The sequence below is a fragment of the Chamaea fasciata genome, unplaced genomic scaffold (assembly GCF_029207755.1).
Source record: "Chamaea fasciata isolate MVZ Bird 193981 ecotype frontalis unplaced genomic scaffold, bChaFas1.0.hap1 SCAF_14, whole genome shotgun sequence".
In the NCBI taxonomy this organism is placed as follows: Eukaryota; Metazoa; Chordata; class Aves; order Passeriformes; family Sylviidae; genus Chamaea; species Chamaea fasciata.
Window position 1 is genome coordinate 9,718,232 of NW_027094099.1, and position 26,774 is coordinate 9,745,005.

The 26,774-nt window shown below is 39.7% G+C and overlaps 1 protein-coding gene and 1 long non-coding RNA gene across 6 annotated transcripts in view; one reads left to right on the plus strand and one right to left on the minus strand.

Moving 5' to 3' along the window:
- SLC12A1 (solute carrier family 12 member 1) overlaps positions 1-26,774 on the plus strand; it is a 44,796-nt gene that overhangs the window by 10,111 nt on the left and 7,911 nt on the right. For 4 of the 5 annotated variants that reach the window (XM_066196009.1, XM_066196012.1, XM_066196013.1 and 1 more), the window contains exons 5-21: positions 1,801-1,896; positions 3,216-3,355; positions 3,816-3,926; positions 4,863-4,974; positions 5,465-5,592; positions 8,295-8,379; positions 9,770-9,921; positions 11,506-11,613; positions 12,383-12,506; positions 13,426-13,527; positions 15,380-15,535; positions 17,222-17,321; positions 17,406-17,517; positions 19,961-20,101; positions 21,913-22,019; positions 22,854-22,936; positions 25,089-25,232. In XM_066196009.1, the coding sequence (XP_066052106.1) occupies positions 1,801-1,896; positions 3,216-3,355; positions 3,816-3,926; positions 4,863-4,974; positions 5,465-5,592; positions 8,295-8,379; positions 9,770-9,921; positions 11,506-11,613; positions 12,383-12,506; positions 13,426-13,527; positions 15,380-15,535; positions 17,222-17,321; positions 17,406-17,517; positions 19,961-20,101; positions 21,913-22,019; positions 22,854-22,936; positions 25,089-25,232 (2,001 nt within the window). Of the gene's footprint in view, positions 1-1,800; positions 1,897-2,532; positions 2,629-3,215; positions 3,356-3,815; positions 3,927-4,862; positions 4,975-5,464; positions 5,593-8,294; positions 8,380-9,769; positions 9,922-11,505; positions 11,614-12,382; positions 12,507-13,425; positions 13,528-15,379; positions 15,536-17,221; positions 17,322-17,405; positions 17,518-19,960; positions 20,102-21,912; positions 22,020-22,853; positions 22,937-25,088; positions 25,233-26,774 lie in introns of all 5 variants that reach the window. The other variant, XM_066196011.1, reaches the window with a different exon arrangement.
- Positions 1-26,774, minus strand: part of LOC136296693 (uncharacterized) — a 35,750-nt gene that overhangs the window by 5,085 nt on the left and 3,891 nt on the right. The window contains exons 2-4 of the long non-coding RNA XR_010722986.1: positions 5,399-5,586; positions 4,797-4,938; positions 3,807-3,903 (exon numbers count right to left, since the gene is read on the minus strand). This is a non-coding gene — a long non-coding RNA (uncharacterized lncRNA). The remainder of the gene's footprint in view (positions 1-3,806; positions 3,904-4,796; positions 4,939-5,398; positions 5,587-26,774) is intronic.

The window sequence follows — 26,774 nt, forward strand, 5'->3', positions numbered from 1 at the left end:
ACCATTTGAATTTTTTTTTTTCAGACCTGCACATAAAACACTTGCATGACTAGTTATAGTAAGGGTTCAGAAATCAGTAAGATAAACATGATTTATTAGAGGCTCAAATCACTTCAAATATCCTCCACGATGTTACATATATCATTTATGGCTCACATATTACACTGCTCTGTCTTAAAGGATTGTGATAACATGGCTATAATTTAAGCAGCAAAGAACATTAATTCAGGGACTGGATGTCTATAACCATCCAGTATGAACTGAACTCAGGAATCTGATCTGTAAGTCAGATGGTAGAAATACAGCAGATAAATCAATGAGTTTGTAATACTTCTAGCTCAGTGTCAATTGTAGGATCTAAGTTTCAATCTGGATGAGCCCTGGTCAATAAACACAGCAACAAGCAATGTGTATTCTCCAGTTCCACACTGAATGCCTATGGAAACCCTATGGAAACAAGACAGATATTGCATAAGCCTTAGTAAGTTCAGATAAAACTAAGAACTGCAATTCCTTTTTTTTTTTTTCCTCCTAGTTTTGTCACTCCCTTCTCATAGATAGAAATGAGAATAAAAGCAATAAAGTTGAGAGAAAAACATTGTATTATTTCTTCACCTGACTTGAAAAAAAGGAGATCTGGAACTACAGTGACAAATTCCTCTAGGTAGTGCCAGAAATGTAACAGCAGTGGCTGCAATTGTACCTTGGGAGGTGCAGTTTGTACACAAACGAAAGCTCTTTTATTGGGCAGGTAATCTAGCCCTAGAACATGTAATCCAAAGAGGCTGTGGGATCTTTATCCACAGAGGTTTTCAAGAGCCAGCTAGCCAAGTTCATCACTGATTTAATCCTGTGCTGGCAGTAGTTCTGCTATGACTGGGAGGCTGAGCAACAGACCTTCAGAAGTCACTCCAAACCAATGCTTCTATGATTCTAAATCATGCACAGCACATCCTGCTCATATAACTTCCAGCAGTTTCACAAAGTTAACAGAAACCTAGCCATATAGCCAAAGACTGGAAATATTCTCAGATTTCAGTCTTACACTGAAACCCAGTTACTTATAACTAATCACCTGTAACTGATATTCTGATGTTTGATTATCATTGTGATACCAGCTATATAAAAGAAAAATATTCTAAGTTCTCTATGACTATCCATTATAGCAGGTCACCTGTTAAAGTAAATGGCATCTAAAAAGCAGTATTTCCATTTTCAAGTGTTTGTTTTGTGTTAAGAGTAAGACCACTTTTTGCAGGGAAAGAGGCAGATGAGCAGAGAGTGGGAAAGCCCAGCACCTGATAGCTTATCAAGTGAGGATGTAGGAGGGTCCCACTCAGGCCCTGAACCTCTGCCTGACAGACTCTTTGTCCTCATGCACTGTGAATCTATACAGTCGGTCTTCATCTGATTCAACATTTATTTAAATGATGAAAGACAATAGCATTGTTACAAGAGCTCTGGTTATTGTGTCTCTATTTAAACAGCCAGGGTGTGTGTTAAAGGTAGATATAAGCATCCATGTCAAGGGACACCTGTTTATTTTCTCCATCCTTTGGAAATCATAAGAATTCCTGGACAGGGTACTCCTATCAGAAAGAATCAGTGCTTGAAGACTGATGGGAATAATTTACTATCGTGACACAGACTTCATGAAAGTGTTCTGCAAGCTGCAAGGGGCCAACAAACCATCTTTTCAGTTTATTGCTGATTCTGGCCTGAAAATTCAATTCAAAGAAAGAATGATTTGTAGGAAACATGGAACATGAGTAAAATATTTTATCTTCTTATTACTAACAGGTCTTGGAGTAATCATAATTCTTCTCGCCACGATGGTAACCTCAATTACTGGGTTGTCAACTTCTGCAATAGCAACTAATGGGTTTGTCCGTGGAGGTAAAAATCTTAGGGTTACTAATGCTTTCAAGCCCCAGAAGGTATTTATGTATCATTTTTGCATGAGACAAACCAGAGGGACCATAAACCACAGGGCACATCTAATGGAACTGTAAGGTAACAATTCTAGCCACCTCTCATCACAATTTAAGGTGTGTTTGAGCTGTCACTTCTAATTAACCATGGATTTCAGTTCAGTCCGAGAAGTACATTTCAGATGTTCCTGCCAACTGCTGAGCAAGGGACGGTTCTGGCTTTTCACAGAGTTCTTTCACCTTTCAGCCAGTCTTTCCTATTCAGAGCATTCCAGGTTGGACATTCTTCAACAAACTGAGCATGAGACATCTCTTCCTGTCATTTTGAGGACTGATGCAGATCAGAGGATATCTTCAGTTTAACGCCTTCTTTATGACACTCCTTACATTTCAGCCCCTCCTTGGAAGACGGGTCAATAACTTGGCTGTAAATGTCCACGTCAGGTATTTTGTGAAACAAAGTTTTGGTGCATTTCAGAGCCTTTAAGTTATAACTGGTCTGGTCTAAGCCCTGTGGAAAATGGAAAGTTCTCCCTACATCACTAAAGCAGAGCAGGTACTGGAATGCACTTGCATATACTTTCTTTTTCCGATCTTTCAGGTCTTGGAATCATAGTTATTGCTCTGAGTGTAGTAGTAACAACATTGACAGGTATCTCCATGTCTGCCATTTGCACTAATGGAGTAGTAAGAGGAGGTAAGTGAATATGATCTCATGAAAAATCCAAAAATCTGCAAATTTGAATTAGAAAAGTAAATGAAATTGAGATAACTGTGTTATAAGCAAAGATATAATGTGTGTATTTGCAGTGATTTCTCCCAGTGGATCAACAGCAAACGGAATTGCGTACAGATTTAATGCAAAAACCATGTAAGATTCACTGCATCACTATGATGCAGGAACTTAAACAATGTACCACAGAATGTGTCGTCATGTTAACATTGGGATAGATCCATGTAAGTTAGGACCCTTTTGGTGTGAAGTTCACTCTCCTTTGTGTTACTATATCATTCATCATGAAAAATTGTAACAAAGTCCACTTTTGCATGCTAATATGCACTAAAAAGATTTCTGGAATAAAGGGGCATACTGAAAAGTCTGAATGCAGAACCAGTATAAAGCACATTGCTTTTTTGCAGTGTCCCCTATTAATGTAGGGCAAAGACTGATTATATTTATGAGATTCAAAGCACAGATTTCTCCAGTAACAATTATGTGGGGGGAAAAAAATGTAAAACCTGAGTGTTTAGTTGTGCTGAAATAACAATCATTTCTGTCTGCAGGTGGAGCATACTATCTTATCTCTAGAAGTCTGGGCCCAGAGTTTGGTGGATCTATAGGACTTATCTTTGCCTTTGCAAATGCAGTGGCAGTTGCCATGTATGTAGTTGGATTTGCTGAAACAGTTGTAGAACTTCTTAAGGTAAATATAGATGTTTCATGCATGTGATGAAATTGGTTCAGTTTTGTTTAGTGTGGCTTTTCTTTTTTTTAGGGGGGGGGAGGGGTGGTGATGGTGGTGTTTGTTGTACATAATGTCTTTGCCTAAGTACTGATATATTTTAGATAAAGTTTGAGAGGCATCTTTAGCAGGGAAGAAGCTGGTGTGTCTAAACATGCCACAGAATGCTTCTTCATTATTTCTGCCTTTTGAATATATTTCATACATTTCGTGACAAGAATCTCAAATAGGAACAGACATCCTATTAGATAGCCAAATAACCCCAACTGCAAAAAGCCAGCTGGAACATGACATAGAAACACTTAGTCTCACAAATCTCTGAAACTTTGACAGCTCACTGCTTTCTATTTCACCTTGTTACTTGATCCCACCAGCTGGGCAGAGAAAGACTGGTTCTCATAACATTTCTCACCCCTTTCAGGAGAGCGATACACTGATGGTAGATGAGTCCAACGACATCAGAATCATAGGGACCATCACTGTGGTGTGTCTTCTTGGCATCTCTGTTGCTGGCATGGAATGGGAAGCAAAGGTAAACTTTTAAAAAAATATAAAAGCAAGCAGTATATTAACCTGCTGTACAGCATTAGTATGTGAGGAATGCTATTCAACAGATGGAATTTTCAAAAGCACTCAGTTTCAGTTTATGCTTAATCTTTCTAAAAGCAATAGCAGTTTAATCATTACATTCAATGAAAGCACAATTACTCTAAACTCTTCCTTGAACATACAGTTAAAAGCAAAGAGGCAGTTTGGGTTTTGCAGACAACTTGGTTATATTCGTTTTTATAATTCATGGCATCATTCAGAGCCTTAGCTATGTGCCCCTTTTGCCCTTATTTTTGATGCAGCTTGATAGAATAAACAGCAGCAAAAAACAACATATGGTTTTATCACTGTACTTTCTTAAGCCCTACTCAGCAGAAGAGCTCTATTTGTTACCCATTCCTTAATCTCTAACGATTTCTGCTATTCCTTCACCTGTAAAAAAGGTCAGAATGCAAATTCAAATGGAAATACTTTAAAGAGTAGAATACAGCTACCAAAATCAGGTTCAACAGCACCCTTGTTTTTGCAGTGATGGAGAGTAGAACAACTTGTAAAAGAGATCAGAAAACAATTTGATACTATAATCTTTGAAGTGACACCCCCTGCAACTAAAACAAAAATTATAACAATATAAAAATGTCTTATACTTGATACTAATTCATTAGCAGTTCCATTTTGCCTTTTATTGTAAGGAAGCTAACCTAAAATTAAATTATAACACTATATTTCATTACTCCCTTAGTAAAAAGCATCTGCTGTTGTCATTAGCTGATTCAGCTATCTTGATTCCTGGTATTTTCAAAAACTATAGAAATTAATAACCTGTTATAGGGAACAGATACAGATAACTTACTGTATAGCCATCTCCACAGCAATGAAGTTAAAAACAACAGGAGAATCTTTTTGTTTCTATTAAAAGGCTCAAGTTATTCTTCTGATTGTTCTCCTTGTCGCCATTGCAAATTTCTTTATTGGGACAGTCATTCCTACCAACACTGAAAAGAAGGCAAGAGGCTTTTTTAATTACCAAGGTAAGCAACCTTGCTATCTATCATAGAATTATGTTTTTATTCCTTTGACTTAATAGTAAGCTAAGGATTCCACTGGAAAAGGTCACAAGATCAGAATCTTCTGCCCAAGTTTAAGTGAGCTTGCAAACAAAGGGAATGGATTTCATCTCTAATTTTCAGTCTGTCTGTGCTGCTGCAGCTGACAGCACAGTAAGATGCAGCTTGAGTCAGTTTTACATCAGTAGAACACAGACAAATTTTTAGCACAGAGGTAAGAGCAAGTGCTGCAGTGACACTTCTGTCACTTCTACAGGGATCTGTAGCTCTGAGACCCAGACAAGCACATCCTTCTGCGGAGCAGACTAAGGAAATCAAACTCACTTTGCTTGTGATGTGAGACAGATTCAAATCCACTTGTCCAGATGTGAAAGACTGGCTTACTCACCTCCTTCATTAAGTAACTTTGGAATCAAATCCTGTTGTTATATTTCATTCTCACTTATATTTGCAGGATCAATATTTGCAGAAAACTTTGGACCAGATTTCAGAAGTGGAGAAGGATTTTTTTCCGTGTTTGCCATTTTTTTCCCAGCTGCCACTGGCATTCTTGCAGGAGCCAATATCTCAGGAGATCTGAAAGTATGTATTGCATGAACTTCATAATACTAGCCATAGGTTGGAAAAATAATAAGAAAACCAATAATGAATCAACACTGTATTCAGTTTTAAATCATATCTTAATTTGGGCACCAAAGCTCTCTCTTTTAAGTAGCTGCTTTATTATTTAAAAACATCAATTCACAAATTCTCTCATAATGCATTATGGGTATTTACAGAAATTACTGTAGCTAGATTTGGGTTGCTATATCATTTAAAAACATGTTTCAGTAGCCTGTAATAATATATCATTAACGGTCCATTAGCAGCACACGCTATAAGACAAATACACATGTATCTCTTGGAGCTCATCTTTTGTAAACATCAATTCAAGCATCATCCTGAAAAGCACACCTGGAAAGCTCATTTTTGTACTCACAAGTATCAGTGGAGATCAGCTTTTCGTATTCAGGGTCATAGCAAGGGTAGAGCAAACAGAGCATTTAATGAAAGCAAGTATGTCCCAATCCCATGTCAGTATTGCTGCTCAAAGGAAAAGCTGCAAGCTTGCAGCTGTGACCAAAACAAAGAGTCTGAAGAGAAAGGGAAAGGAGGTCCAAGAGTGCCCAGTTGTCTTGCTGTGGCCATTCTGTCAGTTCCCCATTCTTCTCCTGCAATCTAGCAGTTATAGGAGATGGAATTTCCAGTATTTAAACATACAGGTAAATTAGAGACAGGAATTTAGTTTTGAGTGCCCTCTAGTTTTCATGACAAAAACACTCAAAATCACCAACAGGAGATGGCTCACAGCTTGATAACCCCAGCATGTCAAATGAAACTATTTTGCCTTATCCTATAAATCCATTGCCTTGCAGACCTTAAAGGATTCAACCAAAGGTCTCCTATTTCTGTAATGGCACAACAGTCACAAATTCACCAGATCCTGGACCCCTGAGAGCCAATTCTCTCTCCCTTCCTCACCCTGAGCTGCATGCCTCAGCTCCTTTGTTTTCAGAGGACTGCTTTTCAAGCCAAGCACAGAGAAAATACGTGGAAACTGAGCCACTGATAGCGTCAATGAGATTCCATTTTTAATTAAAAAACCAAAAACCATTGTACTTCTGCCCAGTGAGACTGCACCAGCCTCACACAATCTCCATCCTTTTATCAAACAAAAATAATTCTTTTGCCATATATGGTGCTCTGTCTGCATGGCAGACTCCCAAAGCAGCAGCACTTCTTTCATCAGCTGTTTGAAACAACCCGAGCAGACCTAGGGAAGCAGTTCTCCCCTTGGATCTCTGCAGTTGTTTCAGTCTCACAATAAGTGGACTTCTGTAACCAAGTCCTCCAGCCAGCAGATTCCCCACTGAGCATGTTTAGATGAATTAGACAAGTCTAATTAAATTAACCAGCCTCTCCACAATCTACAAGACAAGCTAAGGAGTGTTTAGAAAGTGTAAAATTTAGCAATTAAACTTTCTTTAGAATTCGTTGCAAACACCTTTGTTTGTGCTCCTGCAGCCACTACTCACTAAAGTTGTGTCCTACTCCAGAGCCTACTTATAGGGACAGATTCCTGGTGACTTCCTACTGACTTCAGTGGGGTTTAGCCCCTAAAGTGCTAAGAGCATAGTAAATATGGGTTTAAATTTTAAAAACATAAAAGTCGTTCAGTTGTAAGAAGCTTTGACCTTAAGATGTAATGTTACAGAGTTTAAGATAACCACAAGATTCCACAAAAAAAAATTACCTAAAACATGCACATCAGAACTGCATAAAGTTACCGTGGTCTGAGTGCAAATGCTCTTTTGCAGCAGAAGTGACTCCACAATTATTTTCCAGCTCAATAAATCTTTACCTTGTTTAAAAATCATATTAATTACCAATCCAGTTAAGCAATTCATGTATGCTTCACAGTAAACTCCAACTTTGTATTTTGGTTTTTTACTCTGCAACAAGCATAGTAATAAAAAAGTCTGTGACTTAAAATGCATTCAAAAAACCTTTGATTTAAGAAACCATGCTAAACCAACTTAAGAAGAAAATTCATTAAAAATTCTTCCTAGTATAAACAAACACACCCTAAATTGTAAGGTTATCTAGCATTAAAAATCCCTTTAAAATGAACAGTGCGGATCTTTAGACTCTTACTTAGAGTTGCATTATCAAACCTGATACTGTTGTGAGCCACTCTGTAAGCATTATAATCCAGCCTCATTAAATTATCTAAATTAAGTCAATACAATAAAAGAAAGTAGCTGTTTTGAAGACCCAACTAACAATTGCTGCTTGCAAAGCACAGAAGTACTGTATTCTGTACAGGGTGACTACATCTGTCTTACCAATTAACCAAAAATGGTCCCATCTTGTCATCCACAAGAGTCTGATGGTTCAGTAACTATTTACCCACTACATCATTAAACATTAAAATAAAGCCAATTGTAATGTAAAGAGAATTTGGAGTTCAAGTAATGCAGACCTCAGGACCCTTGTGTTGCTATAAAAGTGAGCTCTGCTCCTGCAGAATATCCTTCACTACGTGCAGGGTAGGAGTGCTGCACCACAGGAACACTGCTGTGTCTGCATGCTGGGACCAGAAATGTTGGCCCAGGTCAGAGTGATAAAAATCTGCTCTCGAGGGTATCTTCATACCACAGTGTGGCACAACTCCCAGCATGCAAATGCAATCAGGCTGCAGCACACAAACTCACAGTGTTTCTCATGTCGCTGCTTTGTTTAAGGACCCACAAAGTGCCATACCCCAGGGAACAATGCTGGCCATCCTGATCACCACAATTGCTTACATTGCTGTTGCAATATGTGCAGGTAAGTACAGAACCTCTGCTTCACTTGTACAGTTAAGTTTGAAAGCTTGGCATGCAAATGAATGATAAGCCTCACTGCTTTTTCATGCCATGGATTTATTATGTAGAGAGACTGTAGTTTTGATTTTACTGTATGTCAAAACAGTGGTTTAAAATAAGCAGCAATCAGTAGAAACAAAAGTCCCCATCTGGCAGCTGGACCTTCAAGTAACTTGTACGGTTATTTTTGCACAAGATTCAGTGATATGACCACCAGCATACAGCATCCATGAGCATAATAAAGATCAAAGGAACCTCTGATCAATCTGCTGATCTTTTGTTCCTGGTTCACACTGAAATTTCACATGGCTTCTGCTTATCTTCTTACTGAACACATGAGAATCACAGGAACAGGGTAACACACACATTTTATACATTATATGTCAAAGACAGTAATCAGTTGCCTGTCTGAAAGGAACTACACAACTACATGTTCTACAGTAGTAGAATGCAAGGTAACAAAATGGGCATGAGTGAAAAGGAGGCCTGCCCTGAAGCCATGAACTGTGTTGGAGGATTATGCAGTTAAATTCTCATTACAAGCATACAGTAAACCTCTGGTCAAGAAAAATAATTTTCTGTTTGCATTTAACAGTATTGTAAGAAAAAGAGTTGTAAGCAACACTTTCTTATGAGCAAATACCTCAATACCACAAGAAAGCCCTGCAGAGAACTCCCTTTTCTGGGAGATGACTCTCAAGTCTTCTTAACTTCTGTGGTTCTTTGACTTCATGCATAAGGCAGAATACTTGACTCAAGCCTCAGCTCAGGTCATTGCGTTATTTGGATAAAGTCACACTAGGACATAGGCAAAAGAAGAGACAGTATAAATATCAATAAACACAAAAAGATCATAGGTAATCTCTCCTGTTCAAAGTTTTTCTCATCATACTGATCAGTAGGGCTGTGACAATGTGAACAGGATTGAGGATCTGGGTCTCTAAAGTAATTTTGTACACAGATAAAAGGGTATGCCTAGACCTAAAAACCTCACTGACCTGCTTGCTCTGAACAAACTGCTGTTTAAAAGTGGTAACAGGAAGACAAAAGACTTCTGAATTAGTCAAATCATTGTTGATCTCTGTCTGGGTCTCTAATCTCAGAAATATGCTAATCCTTATTAGTTTAAGTGGCTGACTATTTTAAAAGTAACAGAAGCAAATATTTTCTTACAGGCACCATGAGAAACTCAGTACAGGGAAGTAATCCCAGTCCAACACGAAATGTTGCTCTTTGGGATGAGTCTGAGGCAGCAGTTGTATAAAAAGTGCAGTCTAGGAGTCAAAGTGTGGCAAGAACATTCTTTCAATGTCACAAGAAAGCAAAATAAAAATATATCATTGATTCCACAGGCTCCTGTGTTGTACGAGATGCTACTGGAAACGTCAATGATACAATTGTACCTGGAATGAGCTGCAATGGATCATCTGCCTGTGGCCTGGGCTATGATTTTTCCAGATGTGCAAGTCAGCCATGTGATTATGGGCTGATGAATAATTTTCAGGTTTCAATTAGATAATATGTATTAGCATATAAGCATATATTAACATAATAAGCAATACATGAATACATAAGTACAAACATGCAAAACCATTATTTGCAGACAACTACAACAGGACAACAGGTTTTATCTAGAAAAGTAAACTATAGGAATGATGAAAGGCAAAAAATCCCCTGCATTGCACGTTTACCTTCCCCGGCCCATCACCAGCCTTCCTAACACTCTGGTAAGGCCTTTATCTCCTCTTTTAACAAGTACCATGCAGCAGTATATGTTGTAACATCTTCAGACTGAAAGCCCTGACTTAACAGAGACCTCAGGAGCTCCTGTTAGATGAGGAATTCACCTCACTGCTCTTGACACATGGATGTGATTTTACCTCAGGGGTGCTGTGGTCACAGTTAAAGGGTTGTGTCACAGTACAAAAACCAGAGTTCTGACGTCTTAAAAAAAGTGTCCAAAAATAGTAGAGCAAAAAATCAAGTGAAAAGTAATGGAATCTTTCTCCTAGGCCAGAAAGAGACTGCCATTTTTATTCTTCAAAATAAAGCTTAGGCAAAGCATCAAAGTAAAGCAGTTCTGCAGCCTGACAACCACAGGTCCCAGATCTCTGTTCAGCCCCTGTGCTTCATGGCCAGCGAGAGGAATTCACCACCCACCTGCACATGCTTTTCAACGAGTCATTTGTAGCTTTTAAAGTCACTCACTTTTTTCCCAGCTGGCTCTGCTAAATGACAGGGCTGGGTAACCACCTTGAAAGGGATGTGCTGTCCCTTTCATAGACTACTTTCCCTTCCTTCCTTGATCATTTACTATCCTTACTCCCACCTCAGTTCAGCTGCCCACGCTCCGGGCAAAAATCAGTGACCTCCCTGCAGCCAGACAAACTTTCACTTCTTGCATTCACCCCTGCCAGACTAGAGCCAGAAAACAGTATGACTGCTTCTGACAAATCTTCAGCAATCCCTGGTTTCTTTCCTGAAGTACTGCCCACACATCACCAATCACATCTGTCCATCTTTTGGTTTCCTTGTCTAGTGCTTCCCAACAACCCTGTCACTTCAGCAGTCACAAAGGCCAGCCCAGTGCTCCTGGGAGGGCTGAGGGAGGCCTGACAGTGCCCACCATTACTGTTTGCAGCACTGCAGTTATGTCAGCACCACCAGGCATTTTCTCTCATTTTGAGCCATATCAAATAGTCAAGGGAAAAAACCCCACAAACAAAATAAAGTGCCTCCAAACACATTTCATACATTGGTGCTTTTTCCTGCCATTTCCATTTTCTTGTCCATAAGCTGACTATTTACTCATCAAGTAGAGGCTGTTACTTATAGCAATCAGTTAGTTAAGTCAGTGAGGAAATCTCACAGAGTACTCATCTGTCCCAGCAGACAGCTGCATATTTGAATAAAAATTTGGCTTTGCCTCCATTCCTTTTAACTAAACCAGAAATAATAGCACTGTTTTTAGTGGATTAAATTTAGAACCATGAAAAGCAGAGACACATAGAGCACTTAAATGGGTTTGTCATTAAAAAGTGCATCCAAATGCAAGCCTATTCCTTTTACCTTCATTTTTTCCCTAAAGGTGATGAGCATGGTGTCTGGCTTTGGTCCTCTCATCACAGCTGGCATCTTCTCAGCTACTCTGTCATCAGCTCTAGCATCTCTTGTCAGCGCACCCAAAGTTTTCCAGGTAAAATTAAACTATGCATTTCCTTATCCTTGGGTTTACTTCAGAGACAAAACTGAACTCTGTGTGCCAAATGTAATGTATACTTAAGCAACACTGACACGTGTCTGGAAGAGGCAAGGAAAACAATATGTAGAATGTTTTTCAGCAGAAAAAGACAGGTCTTATCATCATGCAAGGGTGATAATGTTCCTTTGGTCAGAGCTAAGCTTTGCTGCAGGAGCAGGGGATACTCATGTGCCTGTCATAAATAGCTTCAAGGGTACTTTCAGGACCACTTCTATCTTCTTACAAAAAGTCACCCTGTAAGCACAGGAGCAGCAGGAGCCCTCAGGTCCGTAAGATTCAGGGGCTGTCAGGTGTGCTCTTAACAGGCTGTCCAGAGGCTGTCTGGGCAGCAGCAATGCGGACAGGCTGGGAGCAGAGGGCATGGGAGAGAGAAGCTGTACAAATTACATCAAACCACTGATTTATGCTTCAACTTCTCCCAATTTAGACTCTATTTAGCTATTTAATTACCTTTTTTTAAAAAAAGCACTGAATAAGCATTAAATGCCTGTGATTCTATTTCCCACGATATAATAACATAGTTGCACATTGTCTTATCACCTTATTTAAATGTTCACATGCCACAGCAGTTGATGTACTTGAAGCACTAAGACAGATTTAACTTTTGTTTAGCAAAAGCCTAGCAAGCTGCCACTCACAGACATTGACTTCTGGTGCAAGAAAGTGCTGCTTTAATAGAATTATGTGCTGATTTTCTTACCAGGCTCTTTGCAAGGACAACGTCTACAAAGGGCTTGAATTCTTTGCCAAAGGATATGGAAAAAACAACGAGCCTATCAGGGGATATGTCCTCACTTTTGTGATCGCCATGGCATTCATTTTGATTGGTTTGTATAATGTTACACAGCTGCTATAATGTCATGTTCTGAAATTATACAAACTGATACTCTAATACAATTAGTAGCTGCGGTTTGCAAAATTTCCAGTCGGGTAAGCTCTGACATCAGCACACTACAAGTCCTGGTAGCAATTCCATTATTCCTAATGAAGGCAAAAAGAAACCAGCAGGGATTCCAGTGACTTAGCACCACCACCACAGCCTCATTTTCCAAGATGCAGAGTAGCTGCAATTCCTGTTCACTCTGCTGGAAGAGGGCAGTGCTTAGAACTCTATCAGATAAGGCAAAGTCACAATCTTTGAAAATGGTTTTCCAGTTTATATTGCACATAGGCCTGAGGTAATTTTGAGATAATTAGGAAGTCTATTCTGGCCAAGTGTTTCCCACAGTCAGCTCCAAAGCAAATCCCAGTTTACCAGCACTGGTGAAAGAAAATCCCAGCTACCACTTTTAGGGGTGCAGGGATTGTTACATCAGTTTTTCCAAGATTTGAAAGTCAATCTGTCTTACACTAAGTAAACAGGATGTCTAGTAGAGATTTCATATTCCTACTAAGTTGTAACTACAAATATTTTTTTCAAATGCATCCATCCTGTCAATTATGTATTTAAAATTCTGAACTTTACATCAGATCTACATCATTAACAGACAGTATGCTGAATCACAGTATCAAGTATACCACTGCACAGCACATAATGTTATTAAAATCAGGATTAGCAGACATAAGTCATATGAATGAAGGTAGATCAATTTAAGGTGGCCTTAAATTAGTAAGACAGGAAAATACCCAAGCTCTCTCTGGATGATAAATGCAGACAATGTTCAGTTTTAATGCATCATTAGGAAACAGCTAGCCAACAGTCCAGGAAACTGATGCCTCTGTCTGACTTGTGTATGTGTCTTGCAGCTGAACTGAATACCATTGCTCCCATCATCTCCAATTTCTTCCTGGCTTCATATGCTTTGATTAATTTCTCCTGCTTTCATGCCTCATATGCAAAATCTCCAGGTGAGTCTGCATTCAGCAGTGATTTAAATATGGGCTTTATAGTCTGATCTCTGGAAGCTCTAGGCTGTATGTCAAAGAAAACCGTAGAATGTGTGAAGTATCTAAGTTATGTGATCTGATGTCTTATTGAATATGATGGCATTTTATTTATCTCCAGAAGATAATGACAGCTCTAGTCTTTACAATGCCTACAGTTGTACAGGATGAGAAAGGCTTTGGTGCATCCCACTGGAGAAAAAACAATTCTCCTCAGGGTGGTATTTTTTCCCTTCACTATTAAAAAACATGTGTGGGTAAAAGCTTATGCCAACTCTGGCAATGAAGCAAGCAGGGTGTAGTGGGGAGTCATCACTCCCTTCTCCAAACCTACAGCAAAATGAACAGGGAGATTCCTAAGCACAGTAACAGTGCTACAAGTGATGCTGCCTGGAGGGGAACATGTGGAGCAAGAGCAGGCCCATCAAACAGCACCAGCACAGCTCTGCAGTGTCTAGAAGCAGAATTGTAAAGCACAACTGTGAAGCACAACGAGGTCCTGTTCAAGGGTAACCTGAGATCCTCCCTCTACATTTGCAGCAAAGGAACATTCTGGCTGTCAGATTTGTGCATTGCCACAGCAGAATGATTCTCACAATCTCATGAATGAAGGGGTGACACCTTCAGGAATAAAGTCAATCAGCTGAGAAACACTGGTTTGGCACACAGGAAAGACAATTTCCTGCTTCTATGAATTAATTATTCAGCTCAAGGAGGAATACATTTTTGATTTCCAGTGTGAAGAAACTGCAGTATTGACATAAATGCCTGCATCAACTTCCTTCCTATAGATCTGCACAGTGCCATTTGTTTAGAGGGCAGAAAAGATGAGCACTTCTGCTAATAACCTGCACAGCTGAACAAACGCAGATCTGCTCCATACAGCCTTGGAGCTGAGGGACAATTACCTCTATAGATTTCATCTGCGTACATCTGACTCTACTCTGCCACTACTTAACATTTCAGACAGAACTGCAGCCATTTTTCTTTTCTCATTTCCTCCAGTTAATTTCTGCCAATTCACAATGATAGATTATAATAATTGCAAGGCTGCAGGACAGAAAATTTCTTCACAGCAGGTCCTTCCCATTCCCTCATTATAAAGATGATCCAGGATATGGTTGCTCAGCCTCTTGTATCTTCTGTGTTTTTTCCCTCTCCAAAGTCTGCTCTGTAGAACACCTGGCAGAGACCTGCAAACCGTGAAGGCTTAGTGCTTGCCTCATCATTTTAATTGGTAGCAGGGGATGGAATCAGTACTGCAGCTGAAGAGCAGCAGGAATAATATCTTTTTAAAGTCAATAGCAGATGAATTTATTTTTCTGCCATAAGATCAGGCAATTTCCAAGTTTAAGACAGGTGCACTTACAGTACTGGGATAAATATTCCTCTCAGCAAGTGTTTAGCTACCAATAATAAATTCCATGTATATGCATCAAAAGTACACAGTCATCAGTTATCTGGAGTTACAGGTAATCTCCTTCTGATGTTCTGAAATATTCTGAACCAGTAAACTTTAATTTTGCAAAAATACATATAAACAGAATAGCTACTCAAAGCCAGGCTGAACAAAGCAGTAGGAAAGAGAGTAAGTGAAGGCCTGTGAGACCCAGTATTGTAAAAATTGAAACATACATCGGCCAACACCTGAAAGTATCCGTACATATGGTGCCTAAGAATTTACAGATATCTCTCCCATCCCTTTTGACAGAGCCTGAAACAAACTGTACTTGGGATTTCATGCACAAAAATCATGGATCACAATTTTATCAATATATTTTATGCACTTCCAATTTCCTCAATTCTTTTCAAACAGGTTGGAGACCTGCATTCAGATATTATAACATGTGGGTGTCACTTTTTGGAGCCTTGCTGTGCTGCGGGGTGATGTTTGTCATCAACTGGTGGGCAGCTCTCATTACTTATGCCATTGAGCTCTTCCTATACATTTATGTAACATATAAGAAGCCAGGTAAGGCCAAACCCCACCATTATTACATGTATATGTTGTGCTGCTAGACTGGATTTTAAAGGAATTAATTCTGCTAACAGAATTAGAAATTATTTGTCTGTGTTATCTTTATTTAGAGGGAAGTCTGAAGCATCCCATTAAACTCCACTTTATATAATATAGATTAAGTTGATAGTCTGGTGGAGTCTGGTGGCTGCCTGTTTAACAAGCAGTTCAAGTGTGGTTCAGTGTTTTCTGTAAACATTCCAGCAGACTGGTTTATTCCCACCATATCTTTATGACATTTGGGCTTTTACCTGAGTATCACTCATAATTTTTTTCCACCCACGCACAAAACCTTACCTGAGTTTTGCAGTGCTCTTAGCTGACTCATGCAGGGTCCTCATTCAAAATGTAAACCTGCTGCCCATTATACAATAAAAATGCAAGCTGAATTACTTATGAAGTGATCATCCTCCAGCACCTCCCTATAATTCCCCCATAAATCAAGACAGATGGGCCCACTTTTACTGCTGGAAAACAACACTTACTAGCTCAGCAAATCACAGGAGCTGTCCTCAAAAACCTATGTGCTGTCCAAGACTAGACAGTCTGGCTATTCATATCCAGGACAAAACTAACCCAGGTCCAGATTTCAGTGCTAACCACCTGAGTTACTTCTGTAGCAGAAAACATAAAACAAAACCAACAAATAAAAGAGGCATGGTTCCCAGCAACAGAGGTGCTTTTATTGGAGTTAGCCTGTGACAGCAACACCTGGTCTGAGACTGTGTTTTGTTGCTGTTGCCTGTCCTCCTGTTGCCTGTGCTCTCTCACACCCACTGGGATGGTCTGTGCTTCTTTCCCTGTAAATATATTATCAGCTGCACACCCATCTCAAGCCAGTTGTCAAAAACATTTCAGGATTTCTACCCTTTCCTTAGATACTGCCTGATGTAAAGTAGCACCTTAAAGCTTGGTTAAATTCACTGAAGCCACTGTACAAAAGCCCTCTGTCTCCTGCTCAGAGAGTGACTTTTGTTCAGTAGTAATTTACCAGCAACTGGAGGGTTCAGACAAAACTAATATTCCTTAGAAAAGGCAACTTTACACAAACCTCCACTTAGTTGCATTTAAAATTAGCTTTGTATCTTGGCATAACAGGACTTGATCTGCATTCATATAGATCTCAAAGTGTAGAAAGACATTTCTTACATGTCTCCACTGACCAAACAGCTGCACAGTAATGAGAAAAGATGTATATGACAAAATGGGGTTTGGAGAACAATTTCTGGCCTATACAGTAGAACAGCAAACTGGCACTAGCAGTGTTCCTTCCTACTGGTTTCATTTGCACTTCCTGAAATTTCACACCACATACATAACTCAGGGCTGTCCATTTTCTAAATGGGAGAAGGACACAAAGTTAATGGAACAAATAAGAAAATAGTTTGTAAGAAGGGAAGAACAAATGTTTAAATAACATTTAAATAAGAATGAAGCTGTTTACATGCATGGGGTTTTCTGCATCATACAAGCAAAACCAATTCATTCTATTATGAAGCACAAAGAACAACAGGTCTGTATCAATGAAGTACAAGAGAATATACTCTGCTTTTCATAGATAACACCACTGCTGATTTTTGCAACAGAATATAGGGAAAAGCCTGTGGTTTAATATGCATTATTTATCTTTATTATATGCAGAAGTAAACTGGGGCTCCTCTACGCAGGCTCTTTACTTTGTTAATGCCTTAGACAGCGCTCTGGCATTAACGACAGTGGAAGACCACGTGAAAAACTTCAGGTAAGATTTCCAGCGAACAGTAGAATGGCTTGCCATGAATCTGTACATCAACCAATTATCCACAACCTCTTTTTTCTCTACCAGACCCCAGTGCCTAGCATTAACAGGAGCTCCTATGGTCAGGCCTGCTCTGCTAGACATCACCCACACCTTCACAAAGAACAATGGGCTGTGTATCTGCTGCGAAGTGTACACGGTAAGGGAACTCACCCAAATCTGCACACCCAGCACCAGTGGGGGCTGCAGGTCTCCCTTACACATCCCACTCTCGCTCAGCACACAGTGTTCCCACCGGTGCTGATTGGCAGCTCTGCATACCACCAAAGAGATTTGCACTGAGAATGAATTGCATAATTCCTGACACAAAGCTATCAGCTGATGCAAAGCCTGCTGCTAAATGCCTCACTGAGATGCATTTCAAAGTTCATAGTAGGTGAACCAAAAAATGGTTTGGAAGAAAAAAAAAAATTAAAAGAAAGATTTTAGGCTTAGAAAACAGAAAACCCCCAAGCCGCACAAAAGACAAAATTTGAAGGGTTATTGTGTGAGAGTCAAATCACCCAGGTTCTATTTTCAGCTTTGTCACTGATTTGCAGAGTTGAGGTTTGGCAAGTAATTCAGCTCTCTTTGCAGTGGTTCCTCCAAAACTGTTACAATGCTAATTTTGAGGATAAACATGCTCTTCTGAGATCTAAAGAGAGGAGCAAAGTGTATTTCTAGATATAAATACACAGCAAATTATGTCTCTTAGAGGATGAAGATCTAGTCTCTCATTAGGACAGAACAAAAACAGATAGGTTTGTAGTGTAGGGAGAAAATGTATTTTAAATATTACAGTGCCCTTTAAATTTTGAGAGCTGAAAAAACCACCAAAAAAACCCCAGCTCATGGCACTAAATGGGGCCACAGAATCAGGATAATAGAGTCAGTCCAGCCAAGATAATGTATTCCTCTACAGCAGTGTGGGAATAATTCATTTGATGCTGCCACATTGCAGAAGCAGAGTATGGAAGATCCACATCTGATTTTTCCCAAATCAAATTGATCTGTAAAGAATGAATGGTCCTAATTCTTCCCTACTGTAATTATTTCTAGATTTCCCACTGCATTCAGTAAGTGTACAACCAACCCCAACAAGATCCTGAGACTATGCAGCTTCCTAAAGTTGAGTTTCAGCAAGTTTTCTGAATTCTTAATCATGTTTCTCTAATATTAGTACTTTCTAAGGAGAACTGAGATTTCATTCCTGCCTATACAAAAAAACCCCAAAGACTATTTTGTTAGTATAAGCTTTGTAATTGTTTAGGGGGGCTTTCTAATTATTTCTTCAGCAACTTAAGTGAAATTCAATTTCCTTGGTAATAAAAGTGTGACAAAATGAACCTTTGTGAATTGCAAAATTGTGGTAAAGAGCAGATGATAAAATTCCTAGCAATCACATTGAAGAGCAGCCTGCATTATATATCCAAACAAATACAGCAAGACTATTCAGCCATAAATGTAACACCCAGCACATTCTGCCTCAAAAGCTGACGTGCTCTTAGCGATGCACAAAGTTTTGAAACACCATGCCAGAGAGCACAGCTTCCATTCTTTTCTTCCAAAAGGTAGCAAGAAACTTTCCAGGAACATGGTGATACATAGCTCAGTAAGAGACAAAATAACAATCAGAACAGAACACAGAGATGATTTCAAGTTTACTTGTCTCTGAGGTTATGGCTGCATGTTGGCTTGAACAGTCTGAGTTTCTAGTAAAAGGGACTACTTCTGCTTTTACTCCCTGCCCTTTACGTAAAATATTTTTTCAGAGTTAGTCCTCAGTCTGCAAATTCACTGGACTCCTTGTACAATTGCACAAACATTGCACAGGTGCAAAGGAAGAGCAGGGGAGGACACAGACAGGCTGGGACCTCAGAGAGGGGTGGGTCTGGCCCCTCGGCCAGCAGAAACATATTGTGCAAGCCAGTTGCAAAACCACCTTCAGGTGCTTTCCCTTGAGAAACACGGAAGAAGGGCAAAACTTGTTTGTTTCCTCTCCCTGCTCACAATGAAACTTCAAGCTTATTGTTCATGTTATTACTCCCAGCTCTTCATACACCCAGGATCAATTTCTTCTTAAGTTATATCGATGTCTTGTGACTTGGATATGCACATGGATTTTTTCCCATTAAATTACCAGATGACCACTGAAAGAAAACCGTCAACAAAGGCATTTGCATCTTTAATTGCATTGCATCAACTCCTTTCTCTTATGTCAGTAGACAGGAACTTAATCATATATATTTAGATCTGCTGAGACTCTCTTACATAGTCAAGTTAGGGAGAGACTTTATTCGCTCTGAGATGCTTTATCATACCTTAGATGTTTTTTTAAGACGTTACAATCCATAGTAGTCTTTCTTTCTGTCAGAATCACTGCATTTAAGTAGCATTAACAGCCTCAGCCCTCTCAAACAGAATGTGAATTATGTTTGCAGCACAGTTCTTTTCAAAGGGCTGAATCTCTGTGGACCCTTTTTGGTAAGGTATTTTTCTGACTCTCTCCATTTGCTCCCACAGCAGACTAGGTAACTCCTTCAAAATCACTGTGTGATGTACAATACAAAGCCTTTGTAATAATAGTTTACTGTATCATGCAGGGACCACGCAAGCTGTGTGTTAAGGAGATGAACAGTGGCATGGAAAAAAAGCAGGCCTGGCTCACAAAGAACAAAAGAAAAGCCTTTTATGCAGCAGTGGCAGCTGACAGCTTCAGAGATGGAGTCAAAAGTCTACTTCAAGTAAGCTTTTTGTTTACAGAACATTCAGGAGAGTGTACATCAAAGAATCCCTTTATGTGAGATATTACTATTAGCTTCTGAAGAAGCTCTACATATATATGGGTAATGGTATAGACAGAAAGGGCATTCTGGGGCTACATGTGCATTATTTCATAAAGATCTAGTTCTGGGCTATGGAATTATGAGACAAGGCAGACTGATTCTCTCCTAAATGAACAAGACACTATTATGACAAAAGAGAAGCATCTACAGGGCAACATATGAATGTCTATGCAGCTGACACTTGATACACTTCAAACCAATTCTATTGTTTGGTATTACACAGCACATTAAATATTTGAGAATGTTTTGGCAATAAATGAAAACTGAAAATGCGTAATATACATTTTCTGCAAATAGCGAGAAGGTAATTTAAATAAAAGTCTGCAATATTTTTCTATTACTCTAAGAATGCAGATCATTTCCAACAGTCCATTTAAAATGGCCATAATGAAGGCACAGAGATGCTGTTTTCATTTTTCCCATCACCTTTCCTCTCTCACATATATGAATATTTAAACATATAGGCACTGAGGCAAAATGTAGAGAAAATTCATATCCTTTGCACAAAATACACTGCTGAAAAGACATCAGTGCCAACTGAGACAGCAGGGAACCAACTAAAATACTCTGGGTAAGTCACCCACTGGTGTCCTACCAGGGCTCTTTGTACACTTGCTGAATGGACTGTACAATTGAGCAAGATGAAATGCTATTAATAAAGATCCCTTTGTTCTGTAAAAGCCTCACAAAGACACTTCATCTTGGGCTTACACATTGTCTCAGTAGGAGACCTTTCTGATGTTTTTGAGAACTGCTATGGTCTGATGATCTCTTCCTTTCCATTACTACTTAAGCACTATTGCCAAAGTCAACTACTGGACCCCAAATAATTCTCTTCCAGCAAACAGAAGGATAACCATATCATGATTATTGCAACCTAAAAACATCAGAAACAATTACTGATTTCAACATAAACAGTGCTACTGAAAAAACCCAACAAGGTTCCAACAGTTTTTACCTATTTTCTGCTTGCTAGCAGTAAAAAGTGTAACAACTTTAGAAGCTGGTGTTTTGTGTGTCTCCTCCTAAGGTTCCCAATACACCGAATATTTAGATTTCTATAAGCACTAGGTTAGCTGACTTCCCTTACTTGTCCAGGTCTTAGCATCCAGAACCAGTTTTGAAGGCAAAAAAATATCTTGACATACCATTTCTTTTTCCTGTTGATAAACAATAATTTTATCTACAAAGCACGCTCAGCTGATTTTGGATAATCTTTTGAAAAGAAAACAGCAGATGAAACAGCAACAGTTTCCAAATTCAAGGGAAAAAATATTCTTAGGAGCCTCTGCCTTCTCTGTGTATCTCAGATATTTTAAGAGACTTCAGAGCCACTTCATCTACTGAGTATTCCGAAGCTGATAAAAGCTTTATGCCATTATGTTAGAATGAGCATACAAACAGTTCTTGAACTCTCTCTTGATTCCAAGTTATTGAACCATTTTAATGAGAGCATGTCAGAAGAAATGCAAATGAATGCTAATTTAGCAAAACTACACTTCTGTCATCTAAAATCATTTATAGTTGGAATGATTTAAAGCTAATCTTTCTGCTTTCTGCATGGATATGAGCATGAAGGGCATTTATGAAATGCAATCTAGTTGTAAGTGTCTCCAGAACATTACTTCAGTTATCTTTTGCCATTACTTTTCATTTACAGTAAAAGCATGTATGTGTACCTCTCTCAAGCAGTGTTTTAATATTGGTAGGCCTCGGGCTTGGGTAGAATGAAACCAAATACCTTGGTGATCGGATTTAAGAAGGACTGGAGAAGTGCACCTGCCACTCAAGTTGAGAACTATGTGGGCATTATACAGTAAGTCAGCTCAGTACCTCCTGTTTCACTCCTCTTAGGCTAGATTAATGCAGCATTTCCATACAGAATTTGATGTGTAGAAACAATGCAAGGACATAACACACAAACCTGGGCTCACACATCCTAGCTCTGCGGCTGAAGTTACTGCCCATCAAAAAAAGCTCATTGGCTTCCCACACCTCATAGGATCTGCTTAGCAAACACCTAGCACCATCAGAGCTGAGGTAGATTGACAATGTAAAGAAGCTCCACAGCTGTCAGCAGTGCTTTTGCAGAACTGTATTTTCCCATTTTCAGTGGCCAGGAGCTCAGAGAAAAACAACCCTAATGTGCATACTAAGGGAATAACAGAACATCATGGAATTCCTCTTTTAAGCCTAGGAGACAGAGAAAGAGCTTTGCTTCAAATCTCATGTGTGCCTAAGGCTCAGCAGCTCTGTGGGTTGAGATTTAGCTAGGAAACAGTCTTCTCATAGATGCTTGCTCAAAATTCACTTGTAAAGCTGAAGCAAGTTACAGAGCAACAAACCCCACCTCGGCTTTGTTATTTCCTCAGAGAAGGGAGAAAAAAATTGCCCTATGGCAACCCAGTTCCTTAAAAAGTGCTGTCTGAAAGACCCATTTCAGGAAAAGATGATCCGTTCCCATGCCCAATCAAACTTTTTTTTTTAAATGAGGGAAGATAAGTACTACAAATTTATCTGGGGCAATTCCTTCTGCAATTTTACCTAGTCTGTCCTCCCTGTGAACATTTTCACTGATCTTTTCAAAATAGTTTTCCTCATCAACATACATGATGTAAAATCGTTTACTCTTCTTTTTCTTTCTTTCCAGTGACGCCTTTGATTTTGAGCTCGGCGTAATTATCATCAGAATTAGCCAAGGATTTGATATATCTCAGGTCCTTCAGGTTCAAGGTATGCAGTGACTCGACAGCTGAATATCTCTGCTGGTTAGATGCACAGCATAAGAAGGACTCTGACACTCATAAGAGTCACCATCTGCTTTCTAGAATAGTTCCTACACTCACAATGTCCACAGTTCGTCCTTGTTTGTGCAGGTTAAATCCTGCCTGGAATCCTTGCTGATCACATGCAGCGACAGGAGTCCAAGCCTCACACATTAAGGGGCTCTGCACACCAGAGAATTCAGCTCCCAACGCAGCTCCAGCACAGGCACAGACTAAAGCAATGCAATATTGTGCCACAGCAACCAGCTGTTACTCTGCTGCATGTTTCCCTCCTGGTCTTGGTACACCCTCGTCTGCCTGCCTTCCTGATATCTCTGCGGCAGAGAGGAAAAGGGAAGCTGCACGTTTGGTATCACCTCTGTGGAACTACGAGTCCCACAGAGTTCCCACCCATCCAGAAATCCGAGAGCTGCAGGAAACACCAGTTCTCTCACTCCCCTTTTCGTTCATTCTTCCTGAGGCCAGCAGTGCGCCTCTCGGGGGGAAAGGGAAAACCTTTCGCCGTCTCAGAGCCATTTCGGGAGACATGCCCTCGGGGTGGCAAAGGCGGATCGGCTGCCCAGGTTCCCGCAGGACAGCCGGGCCCGCGGCTCTCTGCTGCCGCCTGCTGCCCGCCCGCCGCCTCACGGCAGCCCGGCCACCGCCCGGCCCGGCAGCGCCGCGATCCGCCGTGAGGGGAAGGAGAAACCCCCGGAAACAAACCGCCCCGGAATTAAAGGGCGCCAGAGGCTCCTTCAAGGAGCGAGGGTAGGTGAACACTCGCTCAGGACTGGCAGCCTGATGTGCTTGGAGACCCCACGGGGCAAAACTACAGGGACTCAGAAAAGATTCCAAAATAATCAAGCTTTTCTTCTCCCCCTGGTGATTTCTGAGAGATATCTGCCTATATCTGATTGATGCGAGTCAGAAATTGAGTGCTCAAAATATACAGTCATTGGGACACCCGTAAAAATACAGTGAGAAACAACTCTGCAGTCTTACAAATGAGCAAATGTTCTCCGAGCGTTAAGACACGAGGAGTCAGAAAGAATTAAGGGAGGGAGCCTCAAATACAAAGAAATACTTTGAAGCAGATACAGAGTAATTGTAGTGGAAAACAATGATCATTGTGTTCTCTTATATTTGGTACAGCATTCTGTTCAATAGAAACACTGAAATTTTAGTTTTGAGTAACCAATAAGTTTGTGGCTATCACCATGTATAAAAATCAGAAGTATGTGACGGTCATTGATTAAAAAGTAAAAGAAAGTATAATCTTTCTGTTGGCAACCGAGAGTGCTAATAGAGCTAATAGTGTCTACTTAGTGAGGGTTTATTCTACTTTTTTAATACAATGTCTTGAACTTACCTCATATTTAGTTAATGTATTACTCAAATAGAACATTTCCTTATGAAAAAAGTTTTCTGCAGGCAAATGCCTGGATCATATTAATTAGTGCCTCACCATAACATATTCCACAATTACACCTGGTACCTTTTTCTCAGCAAAAGTCTAATATTGCTAAGATGAAATTGTTCTTCTGTATTACTAAGTTTACAGAATTGATTAGCTAAATCTTACATCTTTGCAGCTAATGCTCAAAAAACTAAAACTTGAAAAATATTTCTGCATGGAGAATGATTGTATATTCAGGATCCTTACGTATTTCTGAGAATCTCAAAGTACAAACCATGAGAGTTTGTTCTCAGAAAAGAGACCCACAGGCTAGAACTAAATACTTCATCTTCCTCAGTGTAGAAAAGCAACTTTCCTAATGTCTTTCCAAATTCTTGGCTAAAGAAACCAACTAGACATCCACAAACATAACTCAATAAATAATATCTCATGTAACTATAAAATGTCATAATACTGAATTTTATTTGGAAGAGACAACCTGAGAGCAGCTGGCACACCACAGTGCTGTAGGCACAGGCACCCCAAGCTAGGGCTTCCAGAGGTGAACTCAGCTTTCTTCTCCCTACTGGTTTGCAAAGAAAAAGCATTTTAAAAGAAATTTTCATACCAAACACCAATTACGTCATCACTATTAGTTCAATGAGGGATTTAATGTAAAAGACAGCAATGTGTTACCAGTTGTCTTACTTTTTCCAATATACAGAGGAATTAGAGAAGCTGGAGCAAGAGAGATTGGCACTGGAAGCCACCATTAAAGAAAATGATTTTGAAGAAGGAAAAAGGGGCATCTGTGGATTCTTCAAAAAAGCCAGCTCATTGAATATCTCAAAACACGAAACAAAGAAGGGTAAGTTCCAAAATGACAACTTACCCCCAACCCTTCAATGCATCACACTTTCACCAATATGCAAACTGGATTTTACATCAAGCCACAAACACCTGAGCTACACAGAAGCCCCTGGGACAGAATCTCTCTTGTGCAAACCACAACCCTGTAACACAACCCTGTAATGCAGCACAGTGGCATCCTCTGCTCGTAGGACATGCTGTCTACAACACAACCATTTCCCCTCATTTGCTAGATAAACTTCTCAGCTCAGCTGATGTTCAATTCTACTTGCCAAAAATAGAACATTGTTATTAAAGTTTGAGGAATACAGAACAAGTTGGTTGGGGGGGGGTTGGGGTTGGTTTTTTTTTTCCTTTTTAATAGGGTGTTTTAAACTTTTAAACAGAGACCTTTTTTTCTCCTCTCTAAGGAAAATAGGAACATATGCAGCACAATATGCAGGGAATAAGCAATCTCACTTAACATACACAAACTCAGGTTACAGCTGAAAACCAGGTAAAAATAGCACAGCTGCTCTATATTCTAAGCATAATTTCATAAAAATCCACAAGTGAAGGTGGTAAAAGTACTGAAAGTACATACACAGCATACTGTCAAATAACTAATTAAGACATAACTTAAATGTGTAGGTGATGAAGTCAATATTACATTTCAGATATAGTAAAATGATATAGTCCCAATTTGTCTCATTTCCCAACTGCTAGGTTGTAATGATAATGACCCACCTGAAGCCATGCTTCAGACATGTACTTTGAGAGTTTTCACCTGCAGAGACTATTACATCTGGCTGTGCATGCAACTCCCACAGGTGCCAGGAAGATCTACAGACTGGGAACATAAAATGCCATTATTCTTCAGCTGGCAGGCTTCAGCTGATTTTGTTTCAGTAGAATGTATTTTTAATGACAATTCCACCAAGAGCGTGTACCCCTGTTTCAACTTCCCTTTTTGATTTAGTTGAGAAATGCATAAAGTAAATACATACTACACATTTTGGCTCTCTGTATTAGATTGTGTTAATAAGTAGTTTTGCCTCTCTGTTTTGTTTTTATGTTCATTCTCCCTGGAGTTGTTCCATCTTCCAGCAGAGATGCTAGAACTGTAGAGGAAAGCAAATAACTGCTTTGGAACTATCCTGTACACACTCCAGAAACACAGGAAAACCAAACAAAGCACTTTCAGAACCTAGCAGATCACAGTAAAACCTCTAGAGAAGCCTGTTTGTTCCACTTTGAATACTGCTCTGACACCATCTCTTTGAAATCATTGAAAGAGAAGCAGTAATAAAGCCACAGGCCTCAAAAGGTGGAATGAGAGACGGTATTGTTAGTATAGAGTCAAGACTGCATCTTTTAAAGCCAGCCAAGCAAACAGCAAGAACCAACATTTATTTCCAATTAGCAGTAACCATGTCAGCATAGGGAAACAGCCATATGTGCTTATGTTTTCTAACTTCCAGCTTCACCTGTCCTACCCCTGCACCCCATCAGCTCATTTCATCCACTGTGACTGTGCCTTTCAGGGAGCTTGTATTTTACA